Source organism: Diorhabda sublineata, chromosome 3 (genome assembly GCF_026230105.1).
Source record: "Diorhabda sublineata isolate icDioSubl1.1 chromosome 3, icDioSubl1.1, whole genome shotgun sequence".
Lineage (NCBI taxonomy): Eukaryota > Metazoa > Arthropoda > Insecta > Coleoptera > Chrysomelidae > Diorhabda > Diorhabda sublineata.
The window spans coordinates 26,567,518-26,586,190 of record NC_079476.1 but is presented as its reverse complement, the minus strand read 5'-3'; the positions used below and the strand labels follow the sequence as shown (position 1 = coordinate 26,586,190).

At 29.5% G+C, this 18,673-nt stretch overlaps 1 protein-coding gene across 4 annotated transcripts in view; it reads left to right on the top strand.

The window, feature by feature from the left end:
• LOC130441613 (uncharacterized) overlaps positions 1 to 16,896 on the top strand; it is a 184,339-nt gene extending 167,443 nt beyond the window's left edge. For all 4 annotated transcript variants that reach the window (XM_056775369.1, XM_056775368.1, XM_056775371.1 and 1 more), the window contains 13 exons: positions 3,864 to 3,995; positions 5,414 to 5,692; positions 5,942 to 6,069; positions 6,602 to 6,795; positions 6,860 to 7,142; positions 8,891 to 9,040; positions 9,094 to 9,433; positions 9,981 to 10,226; positions 11,987 to 12,133; positions 12,676 to 12,889; positions 12,952 to 13,068; positions 14,957 to 15,181; positions 15,241 to 16,896. In XM_056775369.1, the coding sequence (XP_056631347.1) occupies positions 3,864 to 3,995; positions 5,414 to 5,692; positions 5,942 to 6,069; positions 6,602 to 6,795; positions 6,860 to 7,142; positions 8,891 to 9,040; positions 9,094 to 9,433; positions 9,981 to 10,226; positions 11,987 to 12,133; positions 12,676 to 12,889; positions 12,952 to 13,068; positions 14,957 to 15,181; positions 15,241 to 15,311 (2,526 nt within the window). In that variant the 3' untranslated portion in view covers positions 15,312 to 16,896. The remainder of the gene's footprint in view (positions 1 to 3,863; positions 3,996 to 5,413; positions 5,693 to 5,941; positions 6,070 to 6,601; positions 6,796 to 6,859; positions 7,143 to 8,890; positions 9,041 to 9,093; positions 9,434 to 9,980; positions 10,227 to 11,986; positions 12,134 to 12,675; positions 12,890 to 12,951; positions 13,069 to 14,956; positions 15,182 to 15,240) is intronic.
• The last annotated feature ends 1,777 nt before the right edge of the window (positions 16,897 to 18,673 follow it).

Genomic DNA, 18,673 nt, shown 5'->3' with positions numbered 1-18,673 from the left:
AAGGGTTGTTTCATTGACGAATGGTTTGAAATATTGAATAATCTGAAGAATTATCGATTATACAGGATGTCTCATTCACAATTAGGTTGAAGTATCAAAGAATCTGAAGAAATATCATTCGTAAGGAATGTACCTTTGACAAACATTTCGAAACGTTGAAAATCTGAGGAATTTCCAATCTTAAAGGTTGTTTCATTGAGAAATGGTTTGAAATATTGAATAATCTAAAGAATTATCGATTATACAGGATGTCTCATTCACAATTAGGTTGAAGTATCAAAGAATCTGAAGAAATATCATTCGTAAAGAATGTACCTTTGACAAACATTTCGAAACGTTGAAAATCTGAGGAATTTCCCATCTTAAGGGTTGTTTCATTGAGAAATGGTTTGAAATATTGAATAATCTGAAGAATTATCGATTATACAGGATGTCTCATTCACAATTAGGTTGAAGTATCAAAGAATCTGAAGAAATATCATTCGTAAGGAATGTACCTTTGACAAACATTTCGAAACGTTGAAAATCTGAGGAATTTCCAATCTTAAAGGTTGTTTCATTGAGAAATGGTTTGAAATATTGAATAATCTGAAGAATTATCGATTATACAGGATGTCTCATTCACAATTAGGTTGAAGTATCAAAGAATCTGAAGAAATATCATTCGTAAGGAATGTACCTTTGACAAACATTTCGAAACGTTGAAAATCTGAGGAATTTCCAATCTTAAAGGTTGTTTCATTGAGAAATGGTTTGAAATATTGAATAATCTAAAGAATTATCGATTATACAGGATGTCTCATTCACAATTAGGTTGAAGTATCAAAGAATCTGAAGAAATATCATTCGTAAAGAATGTACCTTTGACAAACATTTCGAAACGTTGAAAATCTGAGGAATTTCCAATCTTAAGGGTTGTTTCATTGAGAAATGGTTTGAAATATTGAATAATCTGAAGAATTATCGATTATACAGGATGTCTCATTCACAATTAGGTTGAAGTATCAAAGAATCTGAAGAAATATCATTCGTAAGGAATGTACCTTTGACAAACATTTCGAAACGTTGAAAATCTGAGGAATTTCCAATCTTAAAGGTTGTTTCATTGAGAAATGGTTTGAAATATTGAATAATCTAAAGAATTATCGATTATACAGGATGTCTCATTCACAATTAGGTTGAAGTATCAAAGAATCTGAAGAAATATCATTCGTAAAGAATGTACCTTTGACAAACATTTCGAAACGTTGAAAATCTGAGGAATTTCCAATCTTAAGGGTTGTTTCATTGAGAAATGGTTTGAAATATTGAATAATCTGAAGAATTATCGATTATACAGGATGTCTCATTCACAATTAGGTTGAAGTATCAAAGAATCTGAAGAAATATCATTCGTAAGGAATGTACCTTTGACAAACATTTCGAAACGTTGAAAATCTGAGGAATTTCCAATCTTAAAGGTTGTTTCATTGAGAAATGGTTTGAAATATTGAATAATCTGAAGAATTATCGATTATACAGGATGTCTCATTCACAATTAGGTTGAAGTATCAAAGAATCTGAAGAAATATCATTCGTAAAGAATGTACCTTTGACAAACATTTCGAAACGTTGAAAATCTGAGGAATTTCCAATCTTAAAGGTTGTTTCATTGAGAAATGGTTTGAAATATTGAATAATCTAAAGAATTATCGATTATACAGGATGTCTCATTCACAATTAGGTTGAAGTATCAAAGAATCTGAAGAAACATCATTCGTAAGGAATGTACCTTTGACAAACATTTCGAAACGTTGAAAATCTGAGGAATTTCCAATCTTAAAGGTTGTTTCATTGAGAAATGGTTTGAAATATTGAATAATCTGAAGAATTATCGATTATACAGGATGTCTCATTCACAATTAGGTTGAAGTATCAAAGAATCTGAAGAAATATCATTCGTAAGGAATGTACCTTTGACAAACATTTCGAAACGTTGAAAATCTGAGGAATTTCCAATCTTAAAGGTTGTTTCATTGAGAAATGGTTTGAAATATTGAATAATCTGAAGAATTATCGATTATACAGGATGTCTCATTCACAATTAGGTTGAAGTATCAAAGAATCTGAAGAAATATCATTCGTAAGGAATGTACCTTTGACAAACATTTCGAAACGTTGAAAATCTGAGGAATTTCCAATCTTAAAGGTTGTTTCATTGAGAAATGGTTTGAAATATTGAATAATCTAAAGAATTATCGATTATACAGGATGTCTCATTCACAATTAGGTTGAAGTATCAAAGAATCTGAAGAAATATCATTCGTAAGGAATGTACCTTTGACAAACATTTCGAAACGTTGAAAATCTGAGGAATTTCCAATCTTAAAGGTTGTTTCATTGAGAAATGGTTTGAAATATTGAATAATCTAAAGAATTATCGATTATACAGGATGTCTCATTCACAATTAGGTTGAAGTATCAAAGAATCTGAAGAAATATCATTCGTAAAGAATGTACCTTTGACAAACATTTCGAAACGTTGAAAATCTGAGGAATTTCCAATCTTAAAGGTTGTTTCATTGAGAAATGGTTTGAAATATTGAATAATCTGAAGAATTATCGATTATACAGGATGTCTCATTCACAATTAGGTTGAAGTATCAAAGAATCTGAAGAAATATCATTCGTAAGGAATGTACCTTTGACAAACATTTCGAAACGTTGACAATCTGAGACATTTTCAATCATGAGGGTTGTTTCATTGAGAAATGGTTTGAAATATTGAATAATCTGAAGAATTATCGATTATACAGGATGTCTCATTCACAATTAGATTGAAATATTAAAGAATCTGTGAAATTTCCAATCTTAAGGGTTGTTTCATTGAGAAATGGTTTGAAATATTGAATAATCCGATGAATAATCAATTATACAGAATGTTTCATTCACAATTAGTTTGAATTATGAAAAATATTATCTTATACGGATTGTCCTACTGTCAATCTCATTAAAAAACAAATATTATCAATTATAAGGGTTGTCTTACTGACAAAAAGTTTGAAATTTTGAGGAATTCGTTCAAATTATCAATTATATGGGATGTCCCATTGTCAATTACCTAGAGACATCGAAGAATCTGAAGAAATATCAATTATAGAGGATGTTCCAGTGTCAATTAATTGAAAACATCGACATTCTCGGTTATACAGAATGTCTCGTTCACAATTCGATTGAACTATTGAAAAATCACTTATACGGATTGACTCACCGTCAATAGTTTCGAAAAACAAAAAATTTCTACTTGTTTAGTAATAACCTGAGAAAGTCACGTAATTATTCATCTCAAAAATGATTCAAATTTGTGTTCTAAAGTATTTTAATGTCAAAAAAATAATTTTTGAAACGTCTTAGAAACTTATAAATGATATTCTACTATCGTTTAATCATCTGATTATGAATAATCCATATCCTTTTGAAAAAAATTCGTAAGTACGTCTATGCCTATAGTTTAATATAATATAAATACAATTGTAAACACAAACGAAATGTTACTTGTTGACTCAAACATGTAATTACTCATAATATATAATGTTAAGTCAACATTAAGTCTCGAGTAGATGCGTATTTAACTTAGATATATGTTAAAAGTTCAAACCTCTTAAGCTGTTTGTACTAAATTTAAAAATACAGTTTCCTACAACTACATCAATATTTTAGTCTCTGAAGACGTTAACTCGATTAACGAAACGCGCGTCGTAAGGAATATCGTCTACGAAAACAAACCATCCAATCTTTATCTAAATTTATACAAATAATAAACATTCAATTGATATATTTAGACCAATAATTATCAATTATTTAGTACCAACGTTTCATTGCAGCTAATGTCATGGACGAAACAAATCGGGGAAGAAACTCTTAACAATCTTATGGTGCTTTTACGATCGGCAGTAGACGCTGCTGCAGTAAAAAACGTCGCGAACGATTTTGAAAAGTTTTTCTTCAACGCATGGGTAAGTCAACAACTTACCTATAAAATGTTCCGCGATAAAAATCTTTATTTATTATTACAACAAACACTAAACCGTTTTCGAATTGAAAACTATCTAAAACTAATACTAATATCTTACCATAAGTTAACCATACTACAAAGAACCGGAGAGATTCCGTGGAAAACGCACTTTAGGTACATTCTGAGATTTGTAGACTTTTACCTCATCTGTTGGATGAAACCTTAGTAAAAATTGAAAAATGAAAGATCGGCGTCTTCTTCTTCAGTGATGGTTGGCGCATTTGGTGTTGGTTCAACATGGAATATGTGGAGGATGATGTAATGGACCACTAAAAGGATTTATCGTGTTCGCTTCTCTTACTACGATACCGAAGAACCCACCAGAATGTGGGATTAGTGTTCGAGCGAATGTGGATAGAGGTTTCGTCTTCTGTGCAACAAAATCTTCACGTCCCATTATCTGCTGAATCTAGAGTCTTCAGGTGTCTATTGAAGCCACACAATCTGCCATATTCTAAAATGCTTTTTCTAATGTTTTGTAGCTAATATTCCAGAAAGATTCAGGTCCCATGAAGGGCTTTTCCACCCCTGCTTTAGCGAACTTACCAGCTTCACTCCGGTGTGTTCCGGATTCCATTATAGGGTAACTTTCAAATCAAATCTAAGATATTCGATTTTGGTCATTTCAAAAATATGCGATTCATTATTTTTTCACCAATTTTGGAGGCTTTGTATGATATCAGATTTGGAATTTTGAGGACACTGTACTTGAGATAATAAAACTTTTTTTTTGAGTTCAAAATTTTGTTTTTTCGGAATTTTGAGTCACTACTTTTCCCCCCACTACAGAAAAAGTCCAGGAATCGCTAAATATAGAATTTGGAGCCGTAATTTCCGGAGGAGCGTCCATAAGTGGATTGGGCTCAAAATATTTTAACGATTTCCCAATATCCATTTGCAATGGCTCCGAATTGCATTGGGGGTCTTGTTTTGGTATAGAAATCGAGGTGAAAAACAAAATTGTAACCTCAAAATTTCAACTTTGTCTTTTACATTCGCTACTACCATAATTTTGTTTTTCTCTTTGTCTATTTTCAATCAGTTTTCTATCAATTGTTTGTTCCAATTGTTTCGAATTTTTTTGAAATTAAAAAAAAATTACAAAATCGAGTATTTTTCCCTTTCGACATGTTATTTTTTCATGAATCCTAATCGTTTATTTTCATATATTGCCGACTCCTACGGATTATAGTTAATTTCAATTATAAATTCAACTCTCCTCAAATTTCCATCATTAACTTACAATCAAAGTCTGAGCAGTACATTCTTAGTCTTGTTTTGATTCCGCTCAATTCCAATTCTAATTTGCGTTTTATCATTTTGTTTGCGCGAATTTTTATATTTTAACGAAACTTTCAGAGGCAAATCGAAAAGTCCAACGACCTTTACGAAGAATGCAAAATTATAACGAATGCCAAAGGGCAACAACTAAAAGAAACGTCGAATAATTTGCATTTCCTGATGAAAGCGTTTAGAGAAAAACTAGAAGAAGGACGAGAAACTATAGAAGATACTTCCAGATGTTTTTTATTACTAGAATCCTGTCAGGATATTTTAGACGATGATAGTAAGGAACAGGAGGAATTTTTTAAATTAGCACATAATTCCGGGAATGAAAAATTGATACAGTTATGTCAGGTGAGTTTGTGTGTATATAATCTCGTTTTGTTTTAGATTTTTCACATTTTCGTTTACAATCTCGTCTGAAATCTCGCACAGGAATGTCACAAAAGTTAAAATGAAAAGTTTTGATACATAAACATAAAAAACTGCGAGCAATTCTCGTGCAAAACATGATTTTGCGAGACGAAATTTTTTTACCGAAACAAAACGAGATTTAATCGCCACGTCTCGTATGTATTTTCTAATAATTAATTTTTTATATAGAAATCGCAGTTTATGAATAGCAATTATAACAAACCTCCTGATAAAGATGAAGATATAAATCTCTCTTATTATCCTTCGGAAATAAGTGCTTCAAGTACACCAGTCAAGCATCAAAACACGCATATCAGGTTAGTTTTTCATTCATACGAAATGGTCCTAGAAATATCCGACCCAAATAGAAAACACAACAAATTTGTAAAAAATTTTGCTAGATTTCTTTACTCAAACGTTGCATAATACTCGCCGTTGGTAGTTTTCTCTTTTTCAAAATAGTTAATGTAAATCGCATCTCAAAAAAATCGACGCAATGACTTTGCCTACAAAGGAAACAATCTTCGTCTTCTTTAGAGCCGTTTCTTCCTCTTCAGTCCAATTTCAATCGAAAATTATCCATTTTCTTCAACATTTCTAGAGTTGTCTCTTATCCAGGCCTTCGTAGGTCGTACGGTCTCGTCTAAACTACGCTGTACAATATTTTACCATTGATAACAAAGAAATAGTCTCTCCAAAGTAGAATCTAGTTCATACTGGTTAAGCTAAAGCCTTTAAAATAAAAGTATACCAATTTTTTCCATGTTTGATACTTCTGGGATCATCCTATCATAGTTTATTGATAGTTTTTGAACGTAATTGGTTAACGGCGAAATAAATTATTTTCAGGAGAAGATCGGTGAGTTCTCTGGCCTTCATCTATCATTGTAACCACCATGCTGCTGGGGAAATGTGTAATTGTTGCGAATCTGACACGGAAAATACGGTATCTTATAAACTGAAGAAGAAATATATTCAAACATTACAAAATTGTCCTTGCAGTTCTAAAGAATCACTAGAAAGAAAAAATAGCGGAACTTTAGGTGATATTAATCATTATTCTATTATTTTAAATTATATTATTGAGCATTCCCCGTATAATTATAGGTGGTATTAAAGAAGAAAGTGTAGAAAATCTTCTAGAAAAAATCGATTCCGAACATAATGATTGTAATAGATGCGACAGTGGTGTATCTACTGCAGAAAACTCAGTTGGTGATGAGATTTTATATAAACAAAAAAAATTGCAGTGGATTTGCTCGTGTCAATATTATAAGGAAAGTTGCGCTCTATGTAGCGCTGGTAGTTCTAGTACGGGATCCAATCAGGATAATACAGAGAATCAACAGTATAGTATCATCGAAGAAGGAAGCGAAGGATTCATAAAAAGGTTCATGATTTACTTAATATAATTTTTTTATTTACTTACACAATTTTAAATCACAAAAAGCTGAGATTCATCTATATACACGGTATATCTTCATTTATACACTAAACACTTACACTTTACACTTCACATCTAATTTATTTAAATAAACCGTTGAGTTTATGTGTTCATTAATTCTTCATTAACTCCTACAACTGCTAGAACATCGTTTTATATAATATCATGGAATTCTACCATCTTGAATCGGTGGAAGTTTCTAATTTATTGCTAACAAACAAACAAAATGTTTCTATAAAGAATGTAAATAGGTCACAAAAAAAATTCTAACAAAATTTAGCTCCGATTCATATATTAGAATAAAACCTGATTCACCGTCTATATCATTGAACGAGTTTTCAATAATTATTTTTGCATTGTTGTACTGAAACTTAAATATTTAAAAATATCCGCAATACATTTTTAAAAACAATATAAACCCTTAAAAATGTTTTTATCTAAAAAAATCATTGCTGACATAATTTCTCGAAGATTGTGATTTACTATCAATTAAACTTGGCAACGTCGTAACTCATTCTACAAATAATGACAGTTTCTTATAGGTTATGTTAAAAATGGCGGATATTATGAAACTTAATGAAAGATATTGAAATGTAATAAACTACGTCACTCAATAAATCGTGTAACTGGCACTCAGATGGCGCTGACATTGTCAAATCCATATGACGTTTATGAAGTACCAACTTTCAAAAGACTGTGTGTGAAATTTACATGTTTACAAGTAATAAATCAATTTTTTTGCGCCAATATGTAACAATTGATCCATCACTTCACTCCGGAATCAAAACGATCGTCGTTTGAGCGAACTGCAGCTGGCGAACCACGTCCAAAGACACAACAGTTAGCTGGGAAGGTTATGGCTTCAGTATTTTGGGATATGCATGGAATATCCTTCATCGAATATCTCCAAAAGGTAGAGACAATCAATAACGAATACTACATAGAGTTGTTGGATTGTTCAAATGCGAGAATCAAGGAAAAACGTCTTTATATGTCGAAGAAAAAATCACTGTTTCACCAAGTCAATGCACAGTTTCACACGTCGATAGTTAAATTGAATTAATTACACTTCTAATTGTTTCTTCGTCCACCGTATAGTCCAGATTTGGCTATTGACAGAAACTGAAGCCTACCATGACACATAGAAGCATGGAAGGAGATAGATTACAAGATATTTTCTGGGATCATCCTCGAAAACAGTGCTATTAGCAACAAAAAAGCTGTACATTTTGACAGGTTTTATACAACAGATAAAATCAACTATAAAACAGGAAATTATAGTAAATTTTATGTAGAGAGGAAGATACAATTTTGAGTCGAGTCGGTACTGCAACGAGTCGAAGATCAAATATTTGTAATTTAGATCGCTACCTAATAAAAAATGAATTTACCATGTTGCCAGGTTTAATGCATTACTGAGATTTCAAACGATTATTTTATATAAAATCAATTTTTATACTAATGGAATATGATGCCCACTTTTTTCTATTTATTATTTCGAAATTGTTCAATAAATTCCCACTATTTATTTCTTGGATATTTTTATGTTTTTCGTGATGATTTACCCTAATTTTGAGTCTCAGCTTTTGATAGAAAATCATATTTTGATAAATATCGAAATAAATCATTATTTTAAACTGATTTTCTATTAAAAAGACAAATCATAACGAAAAAAAAATTTTTAATCCTCTCAGTATGACGGATGATATAGAAGAAGATCATTTTTCCGAAGAAAGACGAAAAGTACCTCCAGTTTCAGCCAACAACCATCTTTATTGTCACTCCTCAACTCTAGATTTGCCCTCGGATGCTTTATATCACAACATGGACGCAAAAACTCAAAAGTAAGAACAAATTTAGTATCCATAAAATATTTTAACACAGTTTTTTTTTCCAGGACTTTGAGTTACATCATTAAAGAAATGATAGAAACCGAAAGAGACTACGTAAAATCATTGGATTACGTAATAGTGAATTACATATCCGAGTTACAAAGAGACGATATTCCGCAAGCACTTCGTGGACAAAGAAACACGGTGTTTGGCAACGTCGAGAAAATATACGAATTCCATAGTCAACATTTTCTAAATGAATTAGAGGAATGTATCAATAATCCTTTACAAGTAGGACAAATATTCCTAAAATACGATAAAAGGTTTTATTTATACGCTCTGTATAATAAAAATAAACCGAAATCGGATTCGTTGATGTCCGAATACGGATCGTCTTTTTTCAAGGTAAATTCAGGGAATTTCTCATAATCCATTTTTCAAAACTTAACTACTAAATTGGCATTTCCGGCACCGTTCATGACTATCATAATGAACATATTGTGTACACTACACCAACACTCACAACTACACTATCTGACGCGCGTTTCCATAACCAAGTTATCGTCTTATAAAACTTCATTTGAAGAAAAATTGTTGAAAATATACATCTAGGGAAATTACACCGTAACATAGATGGTTGATTGGTAGTACTGATTCATGTTTGACAGTTGACAATCCTTAGAAAGTACAATGTATTTAAAATCCAGACCTGTTATTTTAGTATTTAGATTAGGGAACAGAGGGCGCGTGAGTAGTAGGAGTAATATACAGGGCGACCAATCCACTACGAAAAATTACCAAAAATCATTTGAAAATGGATTCCGTTCTAACATAATATTCTCAGATTTTTTCTGTCTTGGTTATATTAAAGAAATCGCTGTTTCTTACATACCTTTTTATGCATTTTTATATAATTTCAATACTGATAATAATTTAAAAAAATATGTTGTAGAGTAAACAATTAGAATTAGGTGATAAAATGGATTTGGCCAGTTACTTATTGAAACCGGTGCAAAGGATGGGCAAATACGCTTTGTTACTTCAACAGATGATGAAAGCTTGTCCCCCGCCTACGTTAGGTTCGTCCGATAGGGTATTGCAAGAGATGGAAGACTTGAAATTAGCTGAAGAAATGGTTAGGTTTCAATTGAGGCACGGTAATGATCTCTTGGCCATGGATTCCATAAGGGAATGCGATGTAAGTCAATGTTCAACTCAACTTTTTTAACTTCGTTTAGTCGTCAAAAATATTTATTTTAGCATGAATGTGGAGGATTTATAGTTAAAAATGTTCGGTTTCATTTTGGGGGTGGAAAATTATTGGTAACTGTCTTTCTTTTTTATGAAAATTTGTTAAAAATGTTGATGGATGTGATAAAACAGAGATTTGCAATAGAAACTAAACGATTTCCATACAAAATGAGGTTTTGGCAATAAAATTAAGGTATTGGTATATAAAATGGGATTTTTGTGATAGAAACTGATTTTATCGCTTAAAAAAGAGGTTTTTGCTGTGTTAACTGAAGTTTTTACAATAAAAAATGGATTTTCGTGATTAAAATTGAGGTATTTGCTTAAAGAAAAGATTTTTCTGTGGAAACTGAGATATTTGCTATGAAAATTGTGATTTTTCCAATAAAAACTGAAGTTTCCAAATAAGAAATGGGATTTTCGTGATAAAAATTGAGGTATTTTCTTTAAAAAGAGGTTTCTGCAATGTAACCTGAAGTTTTTGCAATAAAAAAATGTATTTTCACGATAAAAAGTGAGGTATTTGCTTGAAAAAGGAGTTTTTGCTGCGAAAACTGAGATTTTTGCAATAAAGAAAATGGAGTTTCATGATAAAAACTAAGGTATTTGCTTAAAAAAGAGGCTTTTGATGTGAAAACGGAAATTTTTGCAATAAAAAAATGGATTTTCGTGATTGAAACTGAGATATTTGCTTAAAGAAAAGGTTTTTCTGTGGATACTGAGATATTTACTGTAAAAATGAGGATTTTTCCAATAAAAACTGAAGTTTTCACATAAGAAATGGGGTCTTCGTGATAAAAACTGAGGTATTTGCTCAAAAAAAGAATTTTTTGTGTGAAAACTGGGATTTTTGCGATAAAAACTAAAGTTTTTACATAAGAAACGGGGTTTTCGTAATAAAAAATGAGGTATTTTCTTTAAAGAGGTTTCTGCTGTGTAAACTGAAGTTTTTGCAATGAAAAAAATATATTTTCGCGATAAAAAGTGAAGTATTTGCTTGAAAAAGGAGTTTTTGCTGTGAAAACTGAGATTTTTGGAATAAAAAATGGAGTTTCGTGATAAAAACTAAGGTATTTGCTTAAAAAAAGGGTTTGTGATGTGAAAACTGAGGTTTTTGCAATAAAAAATAGATTTTCGTGATAAAAAGTGAGGTATTTGCTTGAAAAGGGAGATTTTTCTGTGAAAAATAAGATATTTGGAATGAAAACAAGGATCTGCGATAGAAACTGAAAGATGTCGTTAGAAAATGAGGTTTTTCCAATAAAAACTCAGGTAAAAACTGAGGTATTTGCATAAGAATGAGATTTTTGTTATAGAAACTAAGGAAATTGCAATAAAAATTGAGATTTTTCTAATAAAAACTGAAGTAATTGCATGAGAAATGAGGTTTTCGTGATAAGAACTGAGGTATTTGCAGAAAAACTGAAGGATTGCAATGAAAATATATAAAATTTAGGATTTTGCAATAGAAACTGAGAAAGTTCTAATAAAAACTGACGTTTCTACAATAAAAATTGAAGTATTTGCATAAAAAATAGGGTTTTGCAATAAAAACAGAAAAAGTTGCAACAAAAACTGAGACATTTGCAATAAAAACTGAGGAATTGGTAATAAAAACGCAAGGATTTATCAATTTTCTTCCAAATTCTGGTTAAAATATTACTCGCAATTATTATCGATTACTCTAGTTTTGTTTTGTTTTTATAGGTGAATTTAAAGGAACAAGGTCGACTCCTCAGACAAAACGAATTCCTTGTTTGGGAAGGTAAAAGTGGCAAAAAGTCGCTTAGACAAGTTTTCCTCTTCGAAGATTTAATACTATTCAGTAAAGCCAGAAGATTTCCAGATCGTAAGGTAAAGTATTTTCACTACGATTCTTAATCGGACGTATGTAAAACGGGCTTTAACTTATCTATTATTTTGATGCAAAGTTTTTGAAAACAAAAAAAATTGACGTGTATACTAATAAGTCATATTTTAAAAACATTCTCACAGATTAAATTGATGTTTTAATAAACTGTGCGATTTTTAACCGTCCGGCGTAATCTCCGCTTAACGTAATATTAGATATAATAAATAAAAATTATAATCTTTGTAATAAATTTCAAACTGTAAGGTATATAAAGTGGATTTTTGAAATATGTTTTGATGATTTTGCAAAATTTATTCTTTTCATTAATTAATATATTTTGATTTAATATTTTTGTTACTTTAAAACAACAATAATTGCATATTTTATATAGTTATATAGACAAAATTTTTACTTGAAATCAGTTAAACATATCGAATTTTAACATTTTATTTTGCATAATACAAAAAACGATATACCGTACGGCAAAAAATCCGCAAGTAAAAACAGGGCTTAACCGATTTTTTTTTTCAAATAATCGTTTCAGAATCTCGACTTATACATATACAAAAATAGTATTAAAATGACTGATATCGGATTGACTGCAAAAATAGGCGAGAGTCCGACGAAATTCGAAATTTGGTTTAGAAAAAGAAAACCCAACGATACGTTCACTCTTCAATCGATGACTGAAGAAGTGAAAAAAATATGGACTGAAGAATTATCGCAATTATTATGGCGACAAGCTATCAAAAATAGAGGTAAATATAACAGATAAATTAACATTAATTATTTGTTAATTGTTTTTGTTTCAATGTTTCAGCTGTCAGGATGGCAGAAATGTCCTCGATGGGTATAGGAAATAAACCCTGTTTGGACATAAGACCCAGCGATAACCAAATCAGCGACAGATCCATTAGTTTTGCTCAACTCAGTCGAAGTAAGTCTGATACATTTTTATTTCGGAAAAATACCAAAATTTTAAGCAATTTAAATTTACAAATATCGAAACCTCTTCCACAAACTTTCAAATATTTGAATTTTAAACCGAAAAAAAATCACTCAAAAACTTGTAAATGTTACAATTCCCATATTTATATTTAAATTGCTTCAAATTCTCATATCATCGACACGATTATTATTATTCATTATAATTCATTATTTTGTTTATTAAAAATTATATTTTATCTATTTACTTACCATGAATGTTTCCAAATAAATGTTGATTTTTAAACTTTGAGCTTTTTTTTTCAATTGTCAAAGATCATTTAATTCTTCTGCGTGAATCTTACACATCTATTCGGATTAACGTCAACCTCAAATTCTTCTTCTTTTTTAGAAACTATTAAATTTACATTATATCTGATACTTTTAAATTGATTAAAATTATTGTCAATGCTTGTAAAAGCTTTTCCGAGCAATAAAAACATTGAAAACGCTTTTCAATTTCAATAAAATGAAAATTAATTAGTGGTTTTCCAATTCCACTGTGTAACTGTATGGTCTAAAAGGTATCAAGCCATGAAGTTATGAGAAGATTGAAGTCTTTGAACTAGATCCAGAGCTGGATTTAGGAGGTAACAGGCTATACAGAAAATTATTTTATTATTTTAAAATAATACGATACCATAAAATTAAGTTTGTTATTTAAAAACTCGAAAAAATTATATTATTCTTCTTCAAAATGTGAATAAAACATATGTTTCCAAAAAATTATTTTCAATCACAAATAAATTAACGTTTTCTTCTTTTTTATTTTAAATTTTCTTTATTGATTATTTGTGAGGTAGTTTATTTTTAAGTACTCACATGAAATCAAATCTGGCGATAACGTGGACCACTCAATTTTACTTTTTTCCTTATCCAGTCATCAAATTAGTCTTCATATTTTTATGAGAAATATGGAACGTTTTGTAATTTTAAATTATTGTCAAATCTTCTTTTAAATTAAAAATTCCTAACTTAACAGTGGAGTGAACGTATAAATTTAATTTATCTAAACACTTAACTATTCACGATTCACGATGCGTTTGAGATAACCTCAGTTTATTCACTTATAACTGGCTGATAAACAATGGCCTATTTATACACAACGGATTTCTCGATAATTCGGATTCTAGAATGTGAACAAACGAAAAGGCTTCTTTAGAAATTAATTCTATATAAACGGTCATAACATATTGTAAACAGGTTATAAAAAACAATTCAAAACTTTGGAAATAATTACCGGGTGCTTTCACCAAGTTTTAGATCTATTAACATAATCGAACAGAACTAGCTTCACGGTCTATGTTAGTGGAAGTCGGAACAGATAGATGCATACTGTCATTTTAGTTATTAAATTTGTAGCTAAAAAAGGGGTCCTGTGAACTATATATGAAAAGCAGCTTAAAAAAGGGATCTTTTGTTGGAAAATTTTTTGCTGTAAACTATAAATCAGTCTACAGGAATTTCTTACTGGTATTACAACACGTTCTGAGTACGTTCACTATTAAACATATCAAACTTTTATTATGGCAATGGCAGATTTGACAAATTAGTGTTGCCATATCTCAAAACTTAAGTAACATCCCCCGTATATGATACATTACACATTTTTTTCAACCAAAACATTTTTTTTGTATATAATAATTTGTAATTTTTCAAAACTATGCTAACTATTTGTGGTATTCTTTTCCTATTAAAAAAAATGTTTTCTAATAAATTTATCATTGTCATTGTACTGATTCACATTTTGAGCGACTGATTCAATCAAAAGCTATTTGTTGTCATAGCTTTTCATCCACGCTTTTTCCCATTCAATTAAATGCATTTTCTTTATTTTGCAGCTGTTCCTCGTTTTCGTAATTCCATCGCCGGTTCTATGGCTGAAAATTGTCGTCCAGTGGCTCGACCTCAATCAGTCATATCAATGTCGAGTATTTCGTCGAGTAGTACAAGTTCTGGAGGATCAGCTGGAACTCCAACAGGACCGGCTCCATTAGGTTTTGAAAATTGTGAAGGATCACAGACTTTTAACAAATCTTCCACATTGAATAGCCAATGTTCTGTAGGTAAGCATTACTACAAGAATTTAATATATCGAAAAATAAATATTTTTATATATTTATAGAAAGTGGCATCATAGCGGATATGTCTGTGGGTTCTGACGAATTTTCTGAACAAGCACCGACAGGCCTTTAAAAACATTAAGAAAATTTCTCGTTTTGGCTGTTTTAAGTCAACACACACCATGTGCCAGGTTATATTTCTAATTATCATTAAGTATTTTTTTCATTTTAAATATAAATCATTTTATAGATTGATAAATTTAATTTATATTTGTAAATATTACTAAATTTTATGTTCCTCAAATTATTTCGGCTCCATATCGATCCCAAAATCCACTCGCAGATAATTGAAACCACTCAAAAACAAATTTTTAATATTAAAAAAAGTTTGTTGTTGAAAATATTTCAATTTCTAGCAAGTATATAGATGTAATAAAACATATGTGGTAGAATCTATTGCATGAGTTAAAATTTTTTAAATATTAAACTGCATTAGATTTCACTTTTAAAATTATTATTTGTATTTTATAGATTGTAGACCACATATAAGGTATTATAAAGTTCTTACTTCGCAATTTATTTCAGTCAAAAATAATATTCATCCAATTTAATATTTTTCTATTCTTGAAAATCACAAAGCCGGTTCTGAACTAAAGCAAACCAGTTTTCTTAGTTACTTGAAGACAGCTGCATTTCTTCTTACACTATTAGATTGGTTTTTATCTCTATAAACTTACAACCACGTTGATGTTTGACTCACGACGAAAACTGGTTGAAAGCTAATAGTAATCAAGACCAAACATTATAAATATAGAATACTTAACAGAAAAGGTTGAAATAATATCAATTCATTGAATTTCATTCACAATAATAATTTTTTTTTAACAAAATTGAATTATAATGTGTTATATAGTGATTATATAATATTGTGAAATAATAATACAGTGAAATTTTTTATAATCTCGTATCTAGTAAGTAGAGTTACGGAAACTTATTAATATTTAAAAATTATATTGACTAGGAATTTTAAATTACCTTACTTGGTCTGCATATACATGTAGTGAATAATAGAGTAACATATTTTATTATCATTGAATATTTTATTTATTATTTTATACTGAAAATTCGACAAATAATATTTGGGAGTTGAATTATGGCCTAAATCATTGTTATTATTAGAATAAACAAAGTTTGTCATATAATAACATCGGTTTAGTGAAAAAAAGTCATTTTAACCTTCAAAAAATATTTGTTAATGCGTACTTAAATAATGTTATCAGTTTTATACTATCTAGCAGTATATCATTGATACTGGCACGTTTAGAGAATCAGTACTTCTTGGTTATTGACAACAAAAAATTCTTCTTCTTATTTCTGGTCATATTTCGTATACAAAACAAGTCATTAAACTTTATTCTATTCTTCTTCTTTTATTTTTATTTTGATAAGCAAAGATTGACTCTTTTTTTAAATGTTTCCATTAATTTTTGTTTTGTTACTGATATTGCTGCTAAAACTTAATTAAAACACCATAGATTCAGGGAATTGATCACGTGCTTTGTACATATATATACAATATTTTCAGTCATTAATACCTGATCACTAATACAAAAAATAGATTTAAACGAATTTTTGTAAATGCATGGATTTTTTTATAATATACTGTGTAGTCATATTCAAAAAATAATGGAATATATAAATATAATGTAAAAAGGAAATTCGTGTATTTGTTTTTAACCTTACATGTCCTTTTCCCAATCCTTCTTACAAAGGAATTTATACATAGTCGTATATACGAGATATATTCGTAAAGTAAGGTAAGACATTTCCTTTATTTTTCACGAGAACGCTACGATCGCAATCGCTTGTCACAATTTTAATCAAATTTTAGGTTATGTGTACCTTATTACGGTTGGGTTTGTCAGGAATTATATTTATGAGAAAATTCAGAGGCTCAATTTCTGAATTCAAGGATAGTTAAACAAAGTAAAATTCATTAACAAGTATTAAACATGTATAGAGAAACAAATTTTTAATTCAAAGATAGTACAATGAATATGAAAAAATAAGTAGCTGCAGTTACGTTATTTTTCATCATTTTCCGAACTTGGTTTCTCCATCTGAAGTTTTTCCTATGTAGATTAATACATTATGTTAGATTTGGGAAAACTTTACAAATTTATGTGATCATACATTAATTACTTATAATATAAAATGAAAACTAAAAGAAAATATGAAAATAATGATTTATTTGACAACACACAAGATGGATGCCACACGTTTATCAATTTTTCGGATATAATCCATACATAATACACTAGCAATGATTTCACTTACACTTTAATTACAAAAAAGATTCAATTTTGTTCTGAATGAAACGTCTATAAAATAAGTGGTTTGTAATTAGGACACGAAATGAAGTCAAGAATATAATAATTTAGTAATTAGTCAATATTTTTATATTATAAAGATAATTGTTGTGTTGAGCCTTCTATTGCCTCTAGTGGAAACTAATATTAATTAATTTTCTTACAGATTTCTGTAACGAAACATTTATCACTACTTGTTTATAAGCGACAATGCTAGATGGCGAAAGTAGTATCGAATAGTTTTATATTAAAGTTATTGTCCTCCAAGTAACAGAAAAATATCAATTATAATCTGATTATCAAAATTTATTGAATCTAAAATTTTAAAAATGTCAATACGTGATGAATTCAATTTTATATAGATTTCTTCTTGCATTGAAATTATGACCAATTTCTACTATTTATCAGTTATAAATAATATCACTAGATGACACAAGTAGTATTAAATAATTTATTTTTTACAATGTTTTAGCTTTATTTGTTTTTAAGCATTAATAATAGAAAAAGTCGATTCAAAATGAATATACGTAGTTTTTTCTACAAATTTTTCATTCAAGATAACAAAAAATTCTTATGTGTATATTTATACAGATTCCTGCATAAAAGTCATAATTAAAAATCATTTATTAACAGTACCGCTAGATGGCGGGTGTAGTGACAAATCGAGAATTTGATGTGAATATTTTCTACAGTATTTGGTATCATTTTTTGATTTTGTTCTATATATTTATGGCTATTTGTTCGTATTGTTAACTTAAAATTATATTATTTGTTGTACCCATATGGGAAGAATTAGTAATGATCAATTAAAGTTTATTTCGAACGTTTATTTAAAGAAACTATAATTAAAACTCTCGCCGTCTTCAAAGTTTTCCACCAATAGATCTATTTTCTCCAAGATTTCGTATTGTCTAGAAGTTAGAAGTTCTTAATTTCAACGAAACTAAACCATAAAACTAGAAACTGCATTATAGTTTGAATTTTAGTAAAATTCTAGACAGGAATACTTTCCCAAAACATTCCACGTTTAATTAAGCTCTAACATATTTTCCAGTTACAATAAATTAGCAAAGTTTCAACGTAAAGTGCAGTTATATCAACGCAATAAATTTTAACATGAAGGTAA